General features: G+C 40.9%; 1 protein-coding gene across 2 annotated transcripts in view; it reads right to left on the bottom strand.

Annotated features, from left to right (window-relative positions):
* LOC121287444 (EMILIN-3) overlaps positions 1–23703 on the bottom strand; it is a 43965-nt gene that overhangs the window by 3070 nt on the left and 17192 nt on the right. Inside the window, exons 5-7 of one of the 2 annotated variants that reach the window (XR_005945192.1) lie at positions 8596–8631; positions 1231–1362; positions 923–1118 (exon numbers count right to left, since the gene is read on the bottom strand). Coding sequence is in view for 1 of the 2 variants with exons in the window: in XM_041205333.1 (XP_041061267.1) it covers positions 1231–1362; positions 8596–8631 (168 nt within the window). In the remaining variant the exon portion in view is untranslated. The remainder of the gene's footprint in view (positions 1–922; positions 1119–1230; positions 1363–8595; positions 8632–23703) is intronic. The other variant, XM_041205333.1, reaches the window with a different exon arrangement.

The raw sequence follows: 23703 nt of genomic DNA, 5'->3' as shown, positions 1-23703 counted from the left end.
AACTGCTGGATTGAAGATGGAGACCATCCAGAAGGAGGAGATAAATTCATGAAGCTAATGTATAGCAGATGGTTCCCTGTCCTCTGCTCGAGGCAATGAGATGAAATGAGATGAAACTACCCTCTGCACAGAGACTCAAGTGGTTCTGTATTACTCACCTGCACGGAACTTCCCCAGTGATTTCTGAAGTTAATGGGAGCCAAAGTAAATTTTTAAAAAAACTTGCGTAGAACTGCATATCCACAAATTACTGTTGTTTTCTTTTCCAGATGGGCAGTTTCAAAATTACTCCTCAAAAGAACTATAAACTTTGGCTTTCATAAACTTCCCAAAGGCTTAGGCATTGGTAAATGATACTGGCACTTCTCCACCCCTTGTACTGAGGAGACTAATATGCTTTGGCCATTCGCACAGCAATAACCATGATTCTTGACTCACCAGTTAATTTAAAAAGTACTCCATATAGATGGTTTTACTGCTACAAGATTGAAAGTTGAATCAATAAAATCATACACTTCAAAATAAGTGAGGTTTCACTGAACACTAGAAGAAAGCAAAGCAATTGGTATTAAATGTGCAGATGATAAAGTTACCAGACCTTATTCAGTATTCAGTTGTGAGCCAGAGATGGGAGGTAATCTGGAGGTGAACTTGATTTTTCTCATCTGACTACTCTTTTCAACTGTAGTCTAATATATTAAGGACTGATATTCCACAAGGCAGGCTAAATTTTCAAATGTTAAAGATGTAAAAGGAGTTGGATTAACAGATTTAAATAAAGTTTTTCAGTTGTAATCTACTGGTCTGCTATGGGAGTATGCCACCCTTTTCTCTGGCAGTAGGTATGAAAAAAGCCATCAACAAATTAATAATGTGTGGTGTAACTTAGGGGGAGGTGGCAGTATACTCAAAAATGGCTCACGTGTATAATTTCTCCAGATAGTAAGTCTCCAATCCCATCTGTGCTTAAATGGAGGAATGGATGATTGGAGGGTGTGCTATCCCGGTCCCCATTTCTAGTTGTCCGTCGAGGAGCAGTAAATGGCAAAGACATGGGAGCAGATCGCCTTACTGCTGTGGATTGATGTGTAGCGTTCATAAGTTCCGAAAAGGCACATCTGCTGTATAGAAATGGCTTGCTTCAGCCTGTAAAGTGGCTTATACTGTTTTGAAATGACTAAAAGCATTGTGCCAATAAAACAGCTGCGAATGTGCTAGATGATATCATACCTGTGCGGGGTTCATAGTGACTTCCATCATTGATGAGAATTTTGTTGAATCTTACAACACCGTTATCGGCAGAGTAGGGCTTTTCAGTCAGACCCACAGAAAATATAACATGTTTTTCAAAGGCTGGTAATCCTGGAAATAAAACTTATAATCAATGGACTCTTTTAAAAAAAGATAGATTACAATGAAAAAAGCTTGGAATTGGTTGATTTTATTATTTTAATTGAAAAGCCACATAAAGACCTATGACATAATTTGTGACTAAACATTGACAGCAGTATTCAATAATGGAAAACATTCATGCATATTGAATCTATTTAGTGAAAGCAGTCTTGGGATAAATAAAACCTGATTTTTATCAAGGAAAAATAAAACTTGGCCAGCTGGTTACTGCCAGTACAGGAAATGTTTGTGATGGAAAGAATCTGTTCAAGGCACTTTCTATGTTGGGAACGTTAAACAAAACGTTTAAATGATCTTAACTTTTGAATGTTATGCTTTTCTTAATTGGATGTAAACCAATGCTATAATGTGAAGTGGCCTTTGGGTTATCGCTATTAGGAATAGATCTGTATAAAACAGATCTACATTTTAACTTGCTATATTCCAGTACCCTTTTTAAAAAGAAAAGCATGGAATTCATGCCAAATTAACCCAAGTAAAGGCCTATTGGATGTGGTTGGCATAAAGACTTTGAACACTGTGCTTTGACCCTTTGAAGTGATGAACTTGACACTGGTATAGACAAATGCAATGAACAAATCTTGACTAGTGCAGTTAAATTTAGTCCATACTCAATCTGGATACAAAAGTACAGCACAAACCTAAAGTGAAACTTGGCATAATTATCAAGGAAAATATTCCCTAGCTCTGTCATTATTCATGTTAAACTTAAATACATGCAGAGAATTCAAAAGTTAGAGCAAAGTTCAGAAAGGAAATACCTTTGATGCATTCAACATAGTTCATACAGAAGTGTTGCTGTTGCTCTCTAATACACAAACCCTCTTGTGCAGCTATCTTAATATGACTACAGCATGTGACGTGCATTATGGCTGGAGTTTTCTGCTTCTGCACTTGCCAGCCCATATTTTTTCTCCCATTCACTAATGAGGATTATGTTTTGGTTTGGTGATTGCAGAAGCAGAAACAATGGCTAAATGCCATTTTCAAATTAAGAGAACTGGACACTGTGGTAAGCTACTGAATACAAAATCTTGCCAACTTGGAGGGATGCTTCAGTTTTGAAGGTTTTGATGTTGTCGTCTTCTGACAATCTCATACTTATCCCCTGCATTTGTTTCTGATCTGAAAACTACCCTTTTTATGCCATACGTTACAGGTGGTGTGTTTCAGGGCTAAGAAACACTTTATTTACAATAATCTGTTTATTTGCTGTAGCCTTGCAGAATACTATTACATTCTTTTCAAAATAGTGTTTGTTATGTGGCAAAGATTTATAGACTAAAGCAATTGACTATTTACATAGCCAATTGAAGCACAATAACTGTCATAATAAAATTGGAATAAACGTTTGTAAACTGACATAGTTGGAAATGGATTAATTACCCTTAATACTAAGGGCTCCTGTGTTGGTCTGTGCATTTCTACCAATGGATGAACAAAGAAATGTTTCAAAGCCTTAGATTTTATACAAGGCATTAAACTCAAAGTTCTTGTTTGGTCTTGAGAGTGATTGTTAGGTCATAAGTAGCAGCAGCGGGAGTAGGCCACTGGGCCCATTAAGACTGCTGCCATTCAATAAAGTCATGGCCGATCTGATTGTGGTCTTAACTCCACTTTCCGCCAAGTTCCTCATAACCCTTGACTCCCTTGTGAATCAAAAATCTGTCAAGCTCAGACTTGAATATATTCAGTGACATAGCATCTACTGCTCTGTTGAAGAGAAATCCCAAGACTAATGATACTCAGAAGAAATTCCGCCACATTTCCGTCTTAAATGGAAGGCCCCTTATTTTTAAATTGTGCCCCCTAGTTCTAGATTCCCCCATGAGGGCTATGAGAGTGCATGACGACATCCAATTTAAAATAGGAATTATACCTTTACAAATGTAGAGGAAATATAAAACCACTCTCGTTTATGTAAATGTCCCAAGGCACTTAATGAAGATGTAACTGGATGCAAATGGATGGTAAGCCAACAAACGGATATTAGAAGAGATGATCAAAAGCAAGGATGTGAAGAAATTCAAACAGCATGTTAACTGTTGTGTATGAACAATTCACACATCTATGAGGAAAACATGATGGACCAAAGCAGTATTTTAAATCAAAGGAATCATTTGGTAATTTAAATCTCTGAGCCAAGCTAATCTGTAGCTCAAACAAGCAATTCAGGTTTGCCCACAGAAATGACTGGCAGAGGCAAAAGTTCAGGCCCTACTCAAATGTAGTAAATTCAAAATACAAAATTTGGGCAGAATATTATGACTACTCAATTATATTTGACTCTACATATGGGATACACACACGTCCCACAAAGGGGGCTTTCAACTCTCTAGATTTTTTTCTACCATTATGAAATGAATATAAACTGGGAATATGTGAAAAAAGTGCAAGTGCAGACTAAGAGCATATTCAATGATCTGTTGTGAAATTAGTTTAAATATTCAGTTAACTTACCTTCTAACATTAAATATGTACAAGAATACAAATGTTTTCAGTGCCAGCATGCAACAGTCCTGCTAGCTGCTGATCATTCCTGACGGGTACATAAATTTCTATCTCTGAATGCAAGTATCTTTAATGCTTACAATTGACTGAAATGCACTATTTTTGGACATACGGACATTGGAAACAGGAGAAGAAGTAGGCCATTCGATCTCTCAAGCCTGTTCTGCCATTTGGTAAGATCATAGCTGATCTGTTTGTTTTGAATTCCCCATTGCCATCTACCCCCAATAACCTTTGATTCCCTTGCCTAACAAAAATCTATCTACCTCTGCCTTAAAAATATTCAATGACCCTGCCTTGAGGCAAAGTGTTCCAAAATTGCACAACCCTCGGGAAAAAAATCTCCATCTGCCCTAAAAGGGTGACCCCTAGTTCTGGAATCACCCACAAGAGGAAACATCCTTTCCCCGTCCACCTTGTAAAGACCATTCAGGATCTTATATACTTCAATCAAGTCACCCTTCAATCTTCTGAACTCCAGTGGAAACAAGCCCAGTCTGTCCAACCTTTCCTCATAAGCCAACCCACTCATTCCAGGTATCAATCCAGTAAACCTCCTTTGAACTGCCTCCAATGCATTTATATCCTTCCTTAAACAAGGAGACCAAAACTGCAAACAGTATTAGAGGAGCGTCTCACCAATGCCCTGTATACTAAAGCATAACACCCTTACTTTTATAATAGAAAAGCAAAATACTGGAAATCTGAAACAAAAACAGAAAATGCTGGAAAAACTCCAGGTCTAGCAGCATCTGTGGAGAGAGAAACAGAGTTAACGTTTCGAGTCCGTATGACCCTTCATTAAAGCTTTTATGTTCAATTCCTCGCGTAAAGTATAGCATTCCATTAGCCACTTTAATTAATTGCTGTACCTGCATGCTAACATTTTGTGACTTGCACTAGAACACCTAGATCCCTCTGTGCCCTGAATTCTGCAACCATTCTCTGTTTAAGTAATACTCTGCTTTTTTATTATTCCTGCCAAAGTGAACAACTTCACATTTCCCCACGTTATATTCCACCTGCCAAATTTTTGCTGACTCACTCAACCTATATCCGTCTGCAACCTCCTTTTGTCCTCTTCAGAACATAACTTTCCTACCTATCTTTGTGTCATCTGCAAATTTAGCTACCATGTCTTCGCTTCCCTCATCTAAGTCATTGATATAAATTGTGAAAAGTTGACCCCTGCAGGACTCGTCACATCCTGCCAATCAGAAAAAGACCCATCTATGCGTACTCTGTTTTTTGCCATCCAATCAATTTTCTATTCATGTTAATATGTTATTCCCCTGCATCATGAGATTTTATTTTCTGCAATAACCTTTGATATGGCACCTTATCAAATGTCTTCTGGAAATCCAAGTATAGTCCATCTACAGGCTCCCCTTTATCCACAGCACATGTTACTCTTTCAAAGAACTCCAATAAATTAGTTAAGCACAATTTTCTTTTCACAAAACCATGCTGACTCCTCCCGATTTTCTCTAAGCGCCCAGCTATAACCACCTTAATGATCAATTCTAACACCTTCCAATGATAGACGTCAAGCTAACTGGCCTACGGTTTCCAGTTTTCTGCCTCCCTCTCTTGAATAGAGGGGTTATATTTGCTACTTTCCAGTCTGATGGAACCTTTCCAGAATCTAGCGAATTTTAGAACATTAACTACCTCATTTGCCACCTTTTTTATGACCCTAGGATGAAATCAAAGAACAAAGAAAAGTACAGCACAGGAACAGGCCCTTTGGCCCTCCAAGCCTGCACCGATCATATTGCCTGTCAAATTAAAACATTTTGCACTTCCAGGGTCCGTATCCCTCTATTCCCATCCTATTCATGTATTTATCAGGCTGCCTCTTAAATACCACTATCGTACCTGCTTCCACCACCACCTCTGGCAGCAAATTTCAGACACTCAGTACCCTCTGCGTAAAAATCTTGCCCCGCATATCTCCTCTAAAGTTTTCTCCTCTCACCTTAAATCTATGTCCCCTAGTAATTGACTCTTCCACCCTGGGGAAAAAGTTTCTGACTCTACTCTGTCCATAATTTTGTAAACGTCTATCAAGTCGCCCCTCAATCTCCGTCGCTCTAGTGAGAACAATCCGAATTTCTCCAACCTCTCCTCATAAGCTAATAACCTCCAGACCAGGCAGCATCCTGGTAAACCTCCTCTGCACCCTCTCCAACGCCTCCATATCCTTCTGGTAATCCATCAGGATCTGGAGACTTGTTGGCCCACAGCTCCATCAGTTTGCTCAGTACCGCTTTCCTAGTGATTGTAATTTCACCAAGTTCCTCTCTTCCTTCCACCACCTGATTTATAGCTATTACTGGAATTTTTTTTGCATTTTTATAGTGAAGTCAGAAGCAAAAAATGTGTTCATTTAATCTGCCATTTCCTTATTATTTACTATTTACTCCCCATTCACACACTCTGGAGCACCAACACACTTTTTTACTCTTTTCCTTTTTAAAAACCTGTAGAAACTCTTTTTATCTGTTTTGCATTTCTAGCAAGCTTCCTCTCATACTAATTCCTTTCTACCAAGGCAATCTAGGGCTTTCTGTGTTAAATACTACTACAATTTAGGACACATTGCTATGTTAATGCAAGGCACTTCACAGAAGCACCATGAAACAGAATTTGTCACTGAGCCATGACAGGTAGTGACCAAAAACTTGGTTGAAAAGGTAGATATTAAAGAGCGTCTTGAAGGCAGAGACATCTAGGGAAGGGGATCCAGAGCTTAGGGCCCAAGCAGCAGAAGCATAGCCACCAATGATGGAGCAACGGAAATTGGGAATATGTAAGAGGCTAGTATTAGAGAAGGACAGAAATCTTAAAGGGATATAAGGGCTGGAAGAGGTTACAGAGATAGGGAAGGGTAAGGCCATGGAGTGATTTGAAAACTAAGATGAGAGTATAACATAGGCAGCAGGACTTTGGATCAGCTCGAGTTTACCAAGGGTGAGAGGTCAGCCAGAGGAGCATTGGAACAGTCAATTATAGAGGTCACCAAGTCATAGATAGGAATTTCAGGAACAGATGAGCAGAGGCAGAGATGATGGAGGTAAAAGTAGGCAATCTTGGTGATGAGGCTATGGGATTGGAAACTCAGTTCAGGGTGGACTAGGACACGAAGGATAAAAACAGTCTGGTTCAACATCAGACAAAAGTTAGGAACAGAGTTTGTGGTAGGACCTAAAGACAATGGCTTTGGTCTTTGCATTATTCAATTGGAAGAAATTCCTGCTCATCCAATACTGGGTGTCAAATAAGCAGCGTGACACATAGGAGACAGTGGAGACTTTGAGAGAGATGGCGGTGAAGTAGACTTGGGTGTCATCGGCTTACGTATGGAATCTGATGTTTTCAGATGATGAGGGGCAGTATGTAGATGAGGAATAGGGTGAGGCTAAGGATAGATCCTTGGGGGACACCAAAAGTAATGGTGTAGGAATGGGAAGAGAAACCATCATAGGTAATTCTTTGGCTACAACTGGATAGATAAGAATGGAACCAAGTGAGTGCAGTTCCAATCATCTGGATGATGGTGGAGAGGTGCTGGAGAAGAATGCCATGGTCAGCCATGGCAAAGACTGCAGACAGGCCAAAAAGAATGAAAGGGGATAGTTTATCACGCTCATTCTTAGATGGGTAGAAACCTGATTGGAAAGGTTAAAACATAAAGTTCAGAGATAGATGGACACAGATTTGGTAGGTGTTCAAATACTTAGAAGAGAAAAGAGATTGGAAATGGGGTTATAGTTTGCAAGGACAAGAAGGGGCAGAGTAGTTTGTAAGGAAAGGGGACGGTGGCAGATTTGAAAGGGAGTGGTACCTTTAAGAAAAACAACTAACATGAGCGCTAGGAAGGGAGGCTGGGTGGTCAGCAGCTTGGTGGCCGAAGGGGTCGGAGGTAAATCTCAGGCTCAGAGAGGTTATGAGGGAAGATGGCAAAGAAACTAGAGAAAGCTAAGAGTTCAGGGCTAGGGCAGGGTTGGTGGGGGGGGGGAGCTGGTCAGGGAGGGAAGCAGCAGAGGAAGCTGAAAAGAAGTCTCAAACTTGTGACAAGAAGTCCATGGGCTCCTTAGGTATGTTGGAACAGTGTGGCGAAGGGGTTCGGAAGAGGGGGTTAAGAAGGCAGTTTGTAGTGAAGAGAAGCCAGGAGATACCTTTGCATTCCAGGGCATTCCTGGAATAGCAAACAGTTTTGGCACAGTAAAGCTGAACTTGAGTACATTTCTGGTCCAGCCAGATCTGGTGGTAAATGGCTCAACCATATGTCTGCCTTAAACATATGAGAATGGAGATGAAGTGGTACTGGGGGAACGACGAAGATGAGAGAAAGGGTTTAACTGGGGATAAAGGGTATCAAAGTGGGAGGCAAGAGATTAAGCAGATTGGTAGCTGCAGGAATGTTGTGGTAAATAGGGGAGGGGGTTAGAGGGGCTATGAAAGTTTAAGTTTTCCATGTGACTTAAAGATATCAATAAAAACTGATTAGGTATGATTCTAAAATTTGGAAATTTATCTGGCAATCATGAACCTTAATCTTTTGTGATGTGCTGTACTACTGGTATTTTTAATATCAAAGAACTGACTGGAAAATAATTGATACCAGTAGTCTATAAAGTATTTTTTGCATACTTTTAGTAATTTTACCTGATGATCCAGGTGGGCCTATGGGTCCTTGTAAATCTGAAATTCAGAATAACACAATTAGATTTTGGAAACCTGCCACTGACTGTATTTCAAGAGTTTGACATTTAATTCCATCCATTTTTATATTGGCATTTTTCATTTAGTAAGGAGCTTTGCCTAGATATGCAAGTAATTTCCTTTGACAAAATATCAAAATACCAATATTGAGAACTGTCACTGGCTAATTATTATACAAGTAATCTTCAATTACTATTGCATGGATCTGTTTAATTATGTACCATACAGGCCACCTAGTGAACTCATAAATCCAGGTGACCTATCTAATCCAGGAACATAAAACAATCCAGGGAAAATTGATAGATTTAGTTGTAACTTTTTATCAACAAGATCCATGTGTATAGAATATGTGCTTGTTCTGCTTCAATGTCTGTATTGTTATTACCTCAGAGTTCTATCTTCGTTATGCATAGTATAGCTTCAGGTGCTGCGCGTTGTATGTACTGTGCGAGTGTAACAGATCAGTTAAAGGCGTCTCTGGCATCTACTTAATCTAAACCAGCCAAATTCTGATCACACATTGGCCAATGATTTATTATAATTTGGATTTTTTTTTTCCTGACCTGAAATACATTTTAGAAATCATTGCCAATATAGAGTATTGGATTAAATAATTGTGCAACTATGCATTATAATAAGAATGGATTTGTAAAATCACCAGCTGATTCCCTGGTTACCCTTTTTGAACAAATTAAACTAAAAAACAGTTGTCTATCTCTTTACATTATTTCAATAACAATAATCTGATATAGCTCATCAAAAGTACTCAACTAATTAGATAGCTCTTTCAAATAGCCTACACAGACACAAGGGGAGGAATGACCTCCCTTTGTACTCTATGATTCTGCAAAACTCCATAGCTTTACTTGTTTTTGGCCTGACTAGATCCTGTGTAGAAAACAAAAAAACATTTTTAATGGATTGGCCTGTGTGAAACACTTGGTTGTAGCTTTAAACCTACACTAAACCAACAGAAATTTACTCTAGAACCAGGATTTTTTAACAAAGAAATATTAAAAGAACAATCCTATTGGAATAATTGCTACATATATTCCTTACTAACACTTAAAATAATACAGATGAACAAACTCTGCCATTTGCTACAATCATCTCTTCATTTAATGATACTAAATGTGAGGCAATTACAAAAAGGATGAAATACAACTATCATTAAATTACAAGACAAATTCAATCCCGCATTTCTGATGAGATGCTAAACAGGTTTGATCTGTTGTGAATGAAAGCAGGATCCCTAAAATTAGATAACTGCCTTAAATTCATTGCTAAGCATTTGAACTTCATAAGGGATTTTCTTTTCACAAAGCCTGTAGCAACTTTATAATCAGTTGCATGATGAACTGCGAAGTATAATAAAAATGAAGAATTGAGAACTGTGCTCTGTAATGCAATTAACAATTGCAGATTACATTACAAACTATGAAGTTTAGTGGTTTGTGAACAAGTAGTTCCCCAAAGTGTGTCTCCCAAAAGTGTGTGTGTGTTGAATATGAGTCTTTTTTAAAAAGCATCATGTTATAACATTGTGTTCCAAATATTCAGCTGTCACATTAAAGCACTATGATACAGGGCCTCGATCGAATATTACTATTGATTGTGATATTTGCAACCTCGAAATGAACAGCATATCATGAAAGGATCCATAGGATCATAAATAATTACAGTACAGGAGGCCTCATTTCAGTGCCGGCTCTCTGAGAGCAACTCAGCTAATCTCACTACTCTGCCCTTTCCCCATTGCCTTGCGAATCTTTTTTCTTCAGAGAATTATCCAATTCCCTCTTGAATGTCACAGCTGAATCTGCCTCCACCACATTCCCAAACCATGCATTCCAAATTCAAACTAGTTGTTGCGTAAAAATGTTTTCCCTCACGCTACCCAAACTCATCAGCCTAAATTGGTGTCCTATGATTCTTGACCCTTCTGTCAATGGGAACAGTTTTTTCCCACTCTGTCTTGACCCCTTATGATTTTGAACACCTCTATTAAATCTCCTCTTAATGGAGAACAATGCTAGCTTCACCAATCTATCAAGGTAACCTAAGTCTCTCATACCTGGAATTAATCTCAAACTTTTCCTGCCCGCTATCCAATGCCTTCACACTGTTCCTAAATTGTGGTGCCCAATAATATTCTAGTTGAGGTTAAACTTGTATTATACAGATTCACCGTAACTTCCTTGCTTTTGTACTCTATGCCTCTCCTAAGCATATGAACTGCTTTCTCAATGCCCTACCACCTTCAACAATTTGTGCATATATACCTTAAGGTTATTCTGTGTCTGCAACCCCTTTAGAATTGTATTCTTTATTTTATATTGTCTTTCCTCATTCCGCCTACCAAAATGTATAACTTCACACTTCTTCATTAAATTTCATCTGCCCACCTGTCCACCCATTCCACCAACTTACCTGTGCCCTTTTGAAGTCTATCAGTACCCTTCGCACAGTTCACAATACTTACAATTTTTGTGTCATCTGCAAATTTTGAAATTGAAATTAATCCAGATTGAGAAAAGTGGTGGGCTTCATATGGACCCCTGGGAAACCTAACTATATACTGTTCCCCAGCCTGAAAAACAATGGCTCTCTGCTACCTGGCATTCAACCAACATTGTATCCCTGCTGGCACTGTCCCTTTTATTCCATGGGCTTCAACTTTGTTGACAAGCCTGTCATCTGTCAGTTTATCCAATAACCATTCACACCACATCAACTGTATTATCCACAAAGCCTCTGTTACCTCAACAAAAAAAACTCAATCAAATTAGAGTTAAGGACAAATTGTGTTCAATTCTGTGCTGGCTTTCCTTAATTAATCCACATTTGTCCAAGTGACTTAATTTTGACTCAGATGATCATTTCTAAAAGCTTTCCCACCTTTGAGGTTAAACTGACTGGCCTGTTGCAGGTGTCAGGAAGATATAATAATTCTCAATGTTATTGAAATTTATTGTAAAATAGAGTAATGGGGTGTGTGTGTGAGAGAGAGAAAGTTAATTGGATTAAAGGCAGCTGGCATGAAGGGTTTGATGTAAACATGGTAAAGACTGGGTAAATTTAAAATGCAAGAGGTAAAGGGAACACTTGCATTTTAAATAAGCCAGACTAGATTGTTTTCAAAAGAGGGAATGAAATGTGTAACCTAGCCAGGTGAAGTTTAGAAAATATGTTTATTTTTCCCAAAGATTACTGGTAAAACTTAGTGCTATGAGAGGTTTTTACTATCAGGAAGATAAAGTCCAAAGACATAGAGAAACAATGGGAGTTTGCATTCAAAGGGGGAATATGTATGAAGGAGCGAAAGCTGTGTGTAAGGGTAGACATTTTAAGATCTTACAAGTGTGAAAAACCTTCAGCATCTATGCCTCATTTGCTGTTTTAAAAGAACTAAAGTTAAGAAAACTCACTTTGAATCTGACTGGTTCAGGGTATCATGTTTCTTTGCCTGGGTCTTTTAAAATCTGTGTGTCTTACTGTTGCCTTAACAAAAGTGCAACTGGGAGTTAGATTAATTAGGGGATTTAGAAGTTATCATAGTAGTAATTTGTAGATCTATGTATGTATTTAAAATCACTTCTCTTATTAATAGATGTTTACTCTAGTTTTGTAAAATCAATAAGACCTGGTGGTCATATTACTACTGAAGTCAGGGCACGCATCTCTAAATTTATACAAACTGCAAAACCAGTTGTGGCAGATGTTTCAAGTTTCCCTTTGGGATTTGAACAACTCAGCATTTACTATCGGCTGTGCCATAACACTGGGCTTAACTTTACACCTTTTTTTGAACAAGGGTGTAACATTTGCAGTCATCTAGTCCTCTGGCACCACTTTTTCTAAGGAGGATTGGAAGACTATGACCAGTGCCACCTCAATTTCCACCCTTCCTTCCCTCAGTATCCTTGGATGTATCTGATCTGGTAATGGTGACTAAGTTCAGCCAGCCTTTCTAATACCTCTTTATCAATTTTTAACCCATCCGATATCTCAACTACTTCCTCTTTCACTATGATTTAGCAGCATCTTCTTCCTTGATAAAGAAAGTTGCAATGTGTACTCATTAAATACCACAGCCATGCCCTCTGCCTCCATGTATAAATCCCCTTTTCAGTCTCTAATTGATCCTACTCCTCCTATCATCATCCTATTATTATTTTTATGCCTATAGAAGACTTTTTCAATCTCTTGTATGTTGGCTGCCAGTCTCATCTCATACATACTCTTTGCTGCTCTTATTTCTTTTTGCACTTCCCTCTGAACCTTGTATATTCAGCCTGGCTCTCACTTTTATACTTTAAACTTGCCTTTTGTCAAACATAACATTTTTCTACAAAATCTTATGCTCTATCTCTTTCATCCTCCAGGGGAGCTATGGCTTTGTTTATCCAATCTTACCCGCTCATGGGAATGTATTTCAATGGTACTCAAACCACCTCCTTTGTAAAGGCGGCCCATTGCTCCATCACAATTTTGTCTGCCAATCTTTGATTCCAGTTTATTTCAGTCAAAACTGATGACACAAAGCTGGGTGGGAGGGTGAGCTGTGAAGACGATACAGAGATGCTTCAGGGTGATTTGGACAAGTTGAGTGAGTGGGCAAATGCATAGCAGATGCAATATAATGTGGATAAATGTGAGGTTATCCACGTTGGTAGCAAAAACAGGAAGGCAAATTATTATCTGAATGGCTATAAATTGGGAGAGGGGAATGTGCAACGAGACCTGGGTGTCATCGTTGAAGGTAAGCATGCAGGTACAGCAGGCGGTAAAGAAGGCAAATGGTATGTTGGCCTTCATAGCCAGAGGATTTGAGTACAGGAGCAGGGATGTCTTGCTGCAATTATACAGGGCCTTGGTGAGACCACACTTAGAATATTGTGTGCAGTTTTGGTCTCCTTATCTGAGGATGTCCTTGCTACAGAGGGAGTGCAGCGAAGGTTTATCAGACTGATTCTTGGGATGGCGGGACTGACATATGAGGAGAGATTGAATCGGTTAGGATTATATTCGCTGGAGTTCAGAAGAATGAGGGGGGATCTCACAGAAACGTATAAAGTTTTAACAGGACTAGACAGGGTAGATGCAGGAAGGATGTTCCCGATGGTGGGGGAGTCCAGAACCGGGGCTCACAGTCTGAGGATATGGCGTAGATCATTTAGGACTAAGATGAGGAGAAATTTCTTTACCCAGAGAGTGATGAGCCTGTGGAATTCACTACCACAGACAGTAGTTGAGGCCAAAACATTGTATGTTTTCAAGAAGGACTTAGTTATAGCTCTTGGGGCGAAAGGGATCAAAGGATATGGGGAGAAACCGGGAGCAGACTATTGAATTGGATGATCAGCCATGATCATAAAGAATGGTGGAGCAGGCTCGAAGGGCCGAATGGCCTTCTCCTGCTCCTATTTTCTATGTTTCTATAAAACCATTTTTCTCATCCCCTGAAATTTTCCCTCTACCAGATTAACTACTTTTACTCTGGACTGCTCCTTGTCCTTTTACATAGCTAAACTAAACCATATCATACTATGACCACTGTCCCCTAAAGGTTCCCTTACTGCCACTTGTCCTACCTCATTCCTCAGAACCAAATCCAGCCTTGTTGGACTGGAAACATACCGATTTAGGAAATTCTCCTGCACACACTTTAGATACTCTTTCCCCCTCTCTGGCCTTTACACTATTGCTATCCCCATCTACATTAAAGTCCCCATTACAATAACTCTATAGTTTTTGCATCTCTTTACAAATTTGTTCCTCTCTATCTTTCCCAATAGTGGTGACCTATAGAATATACCCAGTATTGTAATGATTAGAAGGTCTTGTGGAGCAGAGGTAATGTCCCTACCTCTGAACCAGAAGCTCCAGGCTCAAGTCCCACTTCAGAACTTGATAGCCACAGAAGGTGTTCATAACGTGGCCAGACAGGTTGATTATCAGCCTGTAAGTCCTTTGAATAAACCTGATGGCAGGCAGTAAGAGCAGGAGAGTCTCCTGGTCAGCAACACGGCAGAAGGCAATGGCAAACTGCTGTAGTACTTTGCCAAGGATAATCATGCTTAATATTATAAACATACTCATAATTATATGATCCATAGTCATGGACTAGTCCAATGGAAGTCCATGGTCACTTAGGGCATGGTACCTGGAGGTTTTTAATGGTACCTCTATTATTTCTTAACTCTAACCAAAAGGATTCTGTTCTTGACCTGTTCCCCAGTTCATCCTCCCTTCTAGCACTGTAATATTTTCCTTAATCAATACCACCACCCCTCCTCCTTTCTTTCTTTCTCTACTTTCCTGAACACCTTTGTAGTTAGTATCCAGCCCTGCTCTTTTTTCAGCCAGGTCTCCATTATCTTCACAACATCATTTTTCCACATGGCTATTTGCATCTGCAGCTTACCATCTTTATTTACCGCACTGTGTGTTCACATGCATGTACAATAAACCCAATTTGTGCCTTATTGCATTCACTCTTCCTTTAACCCCTCCTAATACTTTGTTTCTCACTTTGTGAGTATGTGTCTCTCCCAATTCTTTGTACTCCTTGTGTTCCTCTCTAATGCTATTTCCTGGTTGCAATCCTCTGCCAAGTTAGATAAACCCTGCCATAAAGCACTAGCAAACCTCCCAGTGAGGGCATTGGCCTTGTCTCTATTCAGGTGCAACCTGTTTGGCCTGTACAGGCCCATCTCTCCCCGGATCCAGACCCAGTGTGCCAGGAATCTAAAACCATCCCTCCTGCAACATCTCCCCAGTCACGCATTCTTGTGTTCTACCCTATTTCAGTACTCACTACTGCGTGGCACTGAGAGTAATCTGGAGATTACTACCTTTGTGATCCTGCCTGCTGGTTTCTTTCCTAGCTTCTTAAAATCTGCCTGCAGGATTACACTCCTCTTTCTGCCTATGTTGTTGGTACTGCTAAGAACCACAACTGGTGGCTGCTCACTCTCCCCGTCTGAGTGCTCTGCAGCCACTCAGTGGCATCCTTGACTGTAGTACCAGGGAGACAACATAGCATCCTAGAGTCGTGTCTGTCTGTTCCCCTCACTACTGAATCCCCTACCACTATTGCTCCGCCACTCCTCTGCCTTTCCCCTTGTGCAGCTGAGCCATTCTGGTGTCATTGCCAAAGAGACCACCACTCTCACCAGTATTCAGAACTGAATACTAATTGGTGAGTGAAAGGACTCAGATTCCTGCACTACTTGCCTGGTCATTCTTAACTGCCTGGCGATCATCCATTCCTTCGCCACCTGCACACCCTCAAGCTGCAGGGTGACCCACATCCAGAAACATGCTATCCACTTAGGTCTCAGTATCACAGATGCATGGCAGTGAAGCCAGCTGCAGTTCTATTTCAGATAAAAGCAAAATAATGAGGATGCTGGAAATCTGAAATAAAAACAGAAAATGCTGGAAAAACTCAGGTCGGGCAGCATCTGTGTAGAGAGAAACAGAGTTAGTCCATATGACTCCTCTTCAGGGCTAAAGGGAGCTTGGAATGTGATGGATTTTATGCTGGTTAAGAGGGGTGGAGCAAGTGGAGCAAAATAGGTCAGTGCTAGGTGGACGCTCAGGAGAGATTTGACAAAGATGTCATGGACATAGGACAAAGGGAGTGTTAAGGGTAGTGTTAAAGACTAAAGGAGGTGCTGATAGTGGCATAAAGGTAAGATGGCAGGATGTGTTAATAGCAGAACAAGGGTCAGCATTCTATGAAAGCAAAGCATAAGAACAAGTATCAATGGCCCTGCTTGGGGTTGGGGCGTGGGCTGTTGGAGAAAAAAAATTGGATTAAAAAAAGGGGTCAAGATGGAGGACAGAGTTCATGCTCTGAAGTTGTTGAACACGATGCTAAGTCTGGAAGGCTGTAAAGTGCCTCATCAGAAGATGAGGTGCTGTTCCTCCAGTTTGCACTGGGCTTCACTGGAACATTGCAGCAGACCAAGGACGGACATGTGGGTATGAGAGCAAGATGGTGAATTGAAATGGCAAGCGACAGGAAGGTCTGGGTCATGCTTGCATACTGAGTGAAAGTGTTCTGTAAAGTGCTCACCAGCCTGTGTTTCACCTCCCCAATGTAGAGGCAACCACATTGGGAATAGCGAATACAGTAGACCAAATTGAAGTGTCTTCCTTTTTCCTCAACTGAGGGTTCCCCTACTTAGTGGTTGATAGGGCCCTCAACCGTGTCTGACCCTTATCCTTTCACCTCCCTCCCAGAGCTATGGTAGGGTCCCCATTGTCCTTCCTTTTTGCCCCACCAGCCTCTGCATTCAAAGGATCAGCCTCTGCCATTTTTTCAACTCCAGTAGACCAAATTGAAGGAGGTGCAATAAAGTGCTGCTTCTCCTGAAAGGTGTTTGGGGCCTTGGACAGTGAGGACAGAGCTGGTAAAGGGATAGGTATTGTGATTGCATGGAAAGGTGTCATGAGAAAGGGATGAGGATTTGGGGATTGACCAGGGTGTCATGGAGGGAACAGTTTCTACAGAATGCTGCTGGGTTCGGGGGCGCAGTGGTGGTGGGGGTTTGCGATGGTGATGGTGGTGTCTGGGACATTGTCTGTAAGGTAGGATTCCGTGACTATGTTAGGCTGTTGCTTGATTAGTCTGTGAGACAGCTCTCCCAATTTTGGCACTAGCCCCCAGATGTTAGTAAGGGTTCATTCCTTATTGACTTGTTTTTAGTAGTTTGACACAACTGAGTGGCTTGCTAGGCCGTTTCAGGAGTCAGTTAAGAGTCAACCACATTGTGGTTGTCCAGATCAGGTAAGGATGGCAATGAACCAACAATCAGCAATGGTTTCATTGTACTTTTCATTCCAGATATTTTATTGAACCCGGGTCCCCAGAGCATTACGCTGGGTCTCTAGATTACTAGCCCAGTGACAATACCACTACACCACTGATACTTTTGGATTTTATTTAACCTTGCTCTTTGAAATTCATACTCAAACCAGCCTGCTGATCCATATTCAAACAGTTTAGCAACAACAGATAAATAATCCCTTTTTTAAAAAAAGAGCTCCAGTTTAACACGTGTCAAGTTGGCAATTTCTCTAGTTTCAAAACTGGTCCAAGTCTCTCATTTCAGATATACACAAGAAAAAACTTGTAACACATGTCTTGGTGTTCAGTTGCAACTGGTGATTGCAGTAGGATTACAGATGTTGAAATATGTTTCAGCGCCGTCTTAATATTGCTGCTGCCACCAAGGGTTGAATTTTCATTGGGATGCAGAGGCAGGACTGGAGGCGGGAGAACCTGCCATTTCCAGCTACCAGTTGGCGTGCCAGGCTACTGTCATGGTCCCACCTCTGGGAACTTTTCATTGAGACCAGATCGGTGGGAAGGGGGGGGGGGGGGTGTAAAAGGCTGCCTGTCCACTAGTGGTGGGTAGTTGATGAGTTCAATTAAATTCCCCATTGAGGTCACTTGGTAGAAGCTATCTGGAATTTCCCAGATGGCAGGCTGGGCCCGTCTGATGGTGGGGCTTCTGATCTTTGTGGTGGAGGGTCTTCTACTGGCCCTCCAGCCTCAGGAGTGTGCCATGACACCACCTTGAAAATCACCCTCTAGGCACCAGTGCTGGCTTCCCAACCCACATTTCCTTTCTAAGGCAGGATTGGGAACCAAAAATGAAAATTCAGCCCCAAATGACTGATTCATTTCTTAAATCTCATTCTCTTTCCCTGCCACCACCCCCACCATCCAAAGTGGGATGCTTCATAGTTCGCTTGACAGATTTCGAGGAGGGAAAGGCTTATTTTGTGAAGAAAGGTTGAACAGGTTGGGCCTATACCCATTGGAGTTTTGAAGAAAGGGAGGTAATCTTATTGAAACATTTTGAGGGAACTTGATAGGGTGGATACCAGGAGGATATTTCCTCTTGTGGGGAAGACTAGAACTAGGGTGCACAGTTTACAAATAACAGGTCTCTCTTAAGGTGGAGATAAGGAAACATGTTATTTCTCAGTAGGTCATTATTCTGTGGAATTCTCTTCCCCAGAGAGCAGTGGAGGCTGAGTCATTGAATTTATTCAAGGCTGAGTTAGACGACTTTTTGATAGACTAGGGAGTCAAGGGTTATGGAGGACAGACAAGAAAAAGTGGAAGTGAGACCACAACCAGATATCATCCAGGATCTTATTGAATGGAGGAGAAGACTCAAAGGGCCGATTGGCCTAATCCTCCTATGTTCCTATATTTTTTAAATAGAATACTTAATATAGTTGTTTACTGTGGGTCAAATCATATTGTAGTTTTGTGCAGGCGCTAAATAACTGGGTGGCCTGTGTATGACTGACAGCAGACCTTACACAATGATCATAATGATCATAGTGGCTTTTGCTTACTTGAATCAAGGTTCTTTTAAGTATCAAGAATTTCAGCAATTTATTTTAGAGTTTTGTTTTAGGTTATAATTTTTGGTAATTTTAGAATAAAGCTTTAAAATTCAGATTGACTTAAAGCATTCAATGGCTAGTTCCGAACATTAGGCAACAGATTTTGGTCTGGGTACAAAAGTATGTGTATGAACTTGCACTAATTTCTCAGTATAATAGGAGCTCTAAGGTGCTATATAAGATGCTGAAAATTCCAAGTACTCCAACATTAGTGTAATAAAGCTTCTATTGTTGGAAGGGGAGAAATCTGAGCACATGCACATAAGCAGGTTTGGCTGAATCTAAATCCACATTCTTAACATCAGTTTTCATAGTACCGAATTCCCCTTTGAAGTGAATTCAAATCACATTGTTATTGTCGTGCAATTTGAGAGCTGCAGCTTTTGCGTCTAAAAGGTTGTGGGTTCAACGACTACTCCGAGACCAGGACACAATTTAGGCTGAAAATTGATAAGGTAATGATACTATACCACTGTGTTTTTTCATTCACTGGATGGGGGTGTCACTCCTATGCCAGCATTTATTGTCCATCCCTAAAGGCATTTAAGAGTCAAGGTCTGGAGTCACATGTAGGCCAGACCAGGTATGGATGGCCGATTTCCTTCCCTAAAGGGCATTAGTGAACCAGATGGGTTTTTACAACAATGGTTTCATTGTTATCATTAGACTTTTAATACCAGATTTTTATTGAATTCAAGTTCCACTTGCCATGGCAGGATTTGAACAGATCCCCTGAGCATTACAAAAACAGAATTACCTGGAAAAACTCAGCAGGTCTGGCAGCATCGGCGGAGAAGAAAAGAGTTGACATTTCGAGTCCTCATGACCCTTCAACAGAACTTGAGTTCGAGTCCAAGAAAGAGTTGAAATATAAGCTGGTTTAAGGTGTGTGGTGGGGGGGGGGATCTTCTCTCTCTCTCTCTCTCTCTCCCCCACCCCCCCCCCCCCCCCCACACACACACACACACACACACACACACACCTTAAACCAGCTTATATTTCAACTCTTTCTTGGACTCGAACTCAAGTTCTGTGAAGGGTCATGAGGACTCGAAAAGTCAACTCTTTTCTTCTCCGCCGATGCTGCCAGACCTGCTGAGTTTTTCCAGGTAATTCTGTTTTTGCCCCAGAGCATTAGCCTGGGTTCCTGGATTACCAGTCCAGCAACAATACTTTGCCATCGCCTGCCCTGCACTGCAGGAAGTTCTGCTGTCCTGCCCAACATTCCTCTTTCAACCAAAATTTTTTTTAAAAATCAACTAATCGTTTACTCAACTTACTGTTAGATGACCCCACTGTGTAGAAATTGATTGCATTGTTTAACTAAAAGACAGCAATGACTACAGATTAAAGGTAATTAACTGTCTGTAAAGCAATTTGGACATCCTAAGGACATGAGAAGGGGCTTTCATAATCCATGTTATTTTAACTGGATTGTGACATTTGGTTGAAATGGAGCAAATTTCAAAACAAATAAACATGAAGTAGTCTTGTTCAGAAAGAACTTTGGAACCTGTCCCAGAGACTTTGCCATATATTCCTACTGATCAGTATAGTTGGACACACTATAAATAATAAAATGTTCTTTTAATCTTTACAAGCCAAACAGTGGTGCTATTCACTGCTTTTAATGGAGTCCCAGCTAGTACAGTTCAACAGCCAAGTTTTTAAATTGCACTAACAAACCTCAATCTTCTCATTAAAACGATATGAATTTGGTGAGACTGTGACACTACAGATGTACTGAAAATAGAGAACAATTTGCTTTCAGGAAAGACTTATAGAGACTAGCTGGCATTCACAAACTTAATTGCAACTTTTCAAATAAACTACATATACCAGAAAACAGGAAACCACGTGTTTCAGGATTCAGTAGAATAGTGCCTTGTGTAATAATTTGCTTTTAGATTAAAAATGCTTTTTAAAAATAATTAGTCAGGTTTCCTGTAGAAAACCAATAATTATTATTTATAAAAAATACATGTAATTATGCCAAGTCTGTTCATCTGCAAAACTGGGTGGAAATCAACACCTTAGTTAGGATGCTTCCGTGGCCATCATCTGCTGTGAATTATCCATCTGAATGAATGAAAATCATCACTAACAGGCTACATAATTGACTAAAATTGCAACAGCGATATCAATTTGCGGGATTGTTGATTAGGTGGTCTCAAACCAAGTCATCATTTTCAAAATGAACGTTGTTCATCAGAAATAGATGTTCAAAGGCTTATGTTGCTCACAATATCTTTGGTCCCCTTCCACAAAAAAGTATTAAGAGGCTCCAATTTATCGCTCCTCATTATGAAAGCTCTGACTTAAACTGGGATACAGTTCTACTGGATAATTAATCAGTTCTCCACCTTCTAGCTTAGAGAGTGAATCTCTGCAGCCAATCTGGAGAATATGAGAAAGGTCTTATCCTGATCGAGCATGATGTCCACAGACATTCACTTTCTAGCAAGGTCCCTGGGTATCAGTTTGGGGGTCGAGAGCCTGGCTGATTTCACAGAATCAGAATCACAAAATCACACAGTGCAGAAGAGGCCCTTCAGCTCATCGAGTCTGCACCGACACGTGAGAAACACCTGACCTACCTACCTAATCCCATTTACCAGCATTTGGCCCATAGCCTTGAATGTTATGATGTGACAAGTGCTCATCCAGGTGCTTTTTAAAGGATGTGAGGCAACCCACCTCCATCACCTTCCCAGGCAGTGCATTCCAGACTGTCACCACCCTCTGGGTAAAAAAAGTTTTTCCTCACATACCCCCCTAAACCTCCTGCCCCTCACCTTGAACTTATGTCCCTTTGTGACTGACCCTCCAACTAAGGGGAACAGCTGCTCCCTATCCACCCTGTCCATGCCCCTCATAATATTGCACACCTCGATCAGGTCGCCCCTCAGTCTTCTCTGCTCCAATGAAAACAACCCAAGTCTATCCAACCTCTCTTCATAACTTAAATGTTTCATCCCAAGCAACATCCTGGTAAATCTCCTCTGCAGCCCCACCAGTGCAATCACATCCTTCCTATAATGTGGCAACCAGAACTGCACATACTACTCCAAATATGGCCTCACCAAGGTTCTATACATCTCCAACATGACCTCCCTACTTTGGTATGCCTCGATTAATAAAGGCAAGTGTCCCATATGCCTTTTTCACCACCCCCACCATGCCACTCCACCTTCAGAGATCTATGGACACACATGCCAAGGTTTCTTTGTTCCTCAGAACTTCCTAGTGTCATGCCATTCATTGAATACTTCCTTGGCAAATTACTCCTTCCAAAGTGTATCACCTCACACTTTTCAGGGTTAAATTCCATCTGCCATTTTCTGCCCATTTGACATCACATCTATATCTTTCTGTAGCCCAGGACACTCAACCTCACTGTTAACCACCCGGCCAATCTTTGTGTCATTTCAAACTTACTAATCCTACCCCTCACATAGTCATCTATGTCGTTTATATAAATGATGAATAATAGAGGATCGAGCACAGATCCCTGTGGTACGCCACTGGACAATGGCTTCCAGTCATTAAAACATCCTTCTGTCATCACCCTCTGTCTCCTGCAACTAAGCCAATTTTGAATCCACCTTATCAAATTACCCTATGTCCCATGTGCATTTGCCTTCTTTATAAGTCTCCCATGTGGGACCTTGTCAAAGGCTTTGCTGAAATCCATATAAACTACATCAACTGCACGACCCTCATTTACACATCTGGTCACCTCCTCAAAAAATTCAATCAAATTTGTTAGGCATGACCTCCCTCTGACAAAGCCATGCTGACTATCCCTGATCAAACCTTGCCTCTCCAAATAGAGATAGATTCTCTCCTTCAGAATTTTCTCCAAATAGTTTCCCTACCACTGACATGAGACTCACTGGCCTGTAGTTCCCTGGCTTATCTCTACAACTCTTCTTAAATAGCGGAACCACATTAGCTGTTCTCCAATCCTCTGGCACCTCCCCTGTGGCCAGAGCGGAATTAAAAATTTGGGTCAGAGCCCCTGCAATCTCCTCCCTTGCCTCCCTGAGCAGTCTGGGACACAAATCAACTGGACCTGGAGATTTGTCCACTCTTAAGCCTGCCAACACCTCCAATACCTTGTCCCTCCCTGTATCAATTTGCTCAAGAACCTCGCAGTCTTTCTCCCCGAGTTCGATACCTTTGTCCTATTTCTCTTGGATGAAGATGGATGTGAAGTATTCGTTCAACAGTCTACCGACGTCCTCTGGCTCCACCCATAGATTGCCCCCTTGGTCCCTAATGGGCCCTACTCTTTCCCTGATTATCCTCTTCCCATTGATATACTTGTAGAATATCTTGGGATTTTCCCTATTTTTATCAGCCAGAGCTTTCTCATATCCCCTCTTTGCTCTCCTAATTGCTTTAAGCTCCACCCTGCACTTTCTGTACTCCACTAATGCCTCCGCTGATTTGCTTCCTTTGTACCTGCTAAAAGCCTCTCTCTTCCTTCTAATTGTATCTTGAATATTTCTGGTCATCCATGGTGCTCTGGGTTTGTAACTCCTTCCTATCACCCTAGAGGGAACATGTTGAGCCTGTACCCTCTCCATTTCCTTTTTGAACGCCTCTCAA

Source organism: Carcharodon carcharias, chromosome 14 (assembly GCF_017639515.1).
Source record: "Carcharodon carcharias isolate sCarCar2 chromosome 14, sCarCar2.pri, whole genome shotgun sequence".
Lineage (NCBI taxonomy): Eukaryota > Metazoa > Chordata > Chondrichthyes > Lamniformes > Lamnidae > Carcharodon > Carcharodon carcharias.
The sequence above is the reverse complement of the archived record's forward strand: the minus strand, read 5'-3'. Positions and strand labels throughout refer to the sequence as shown.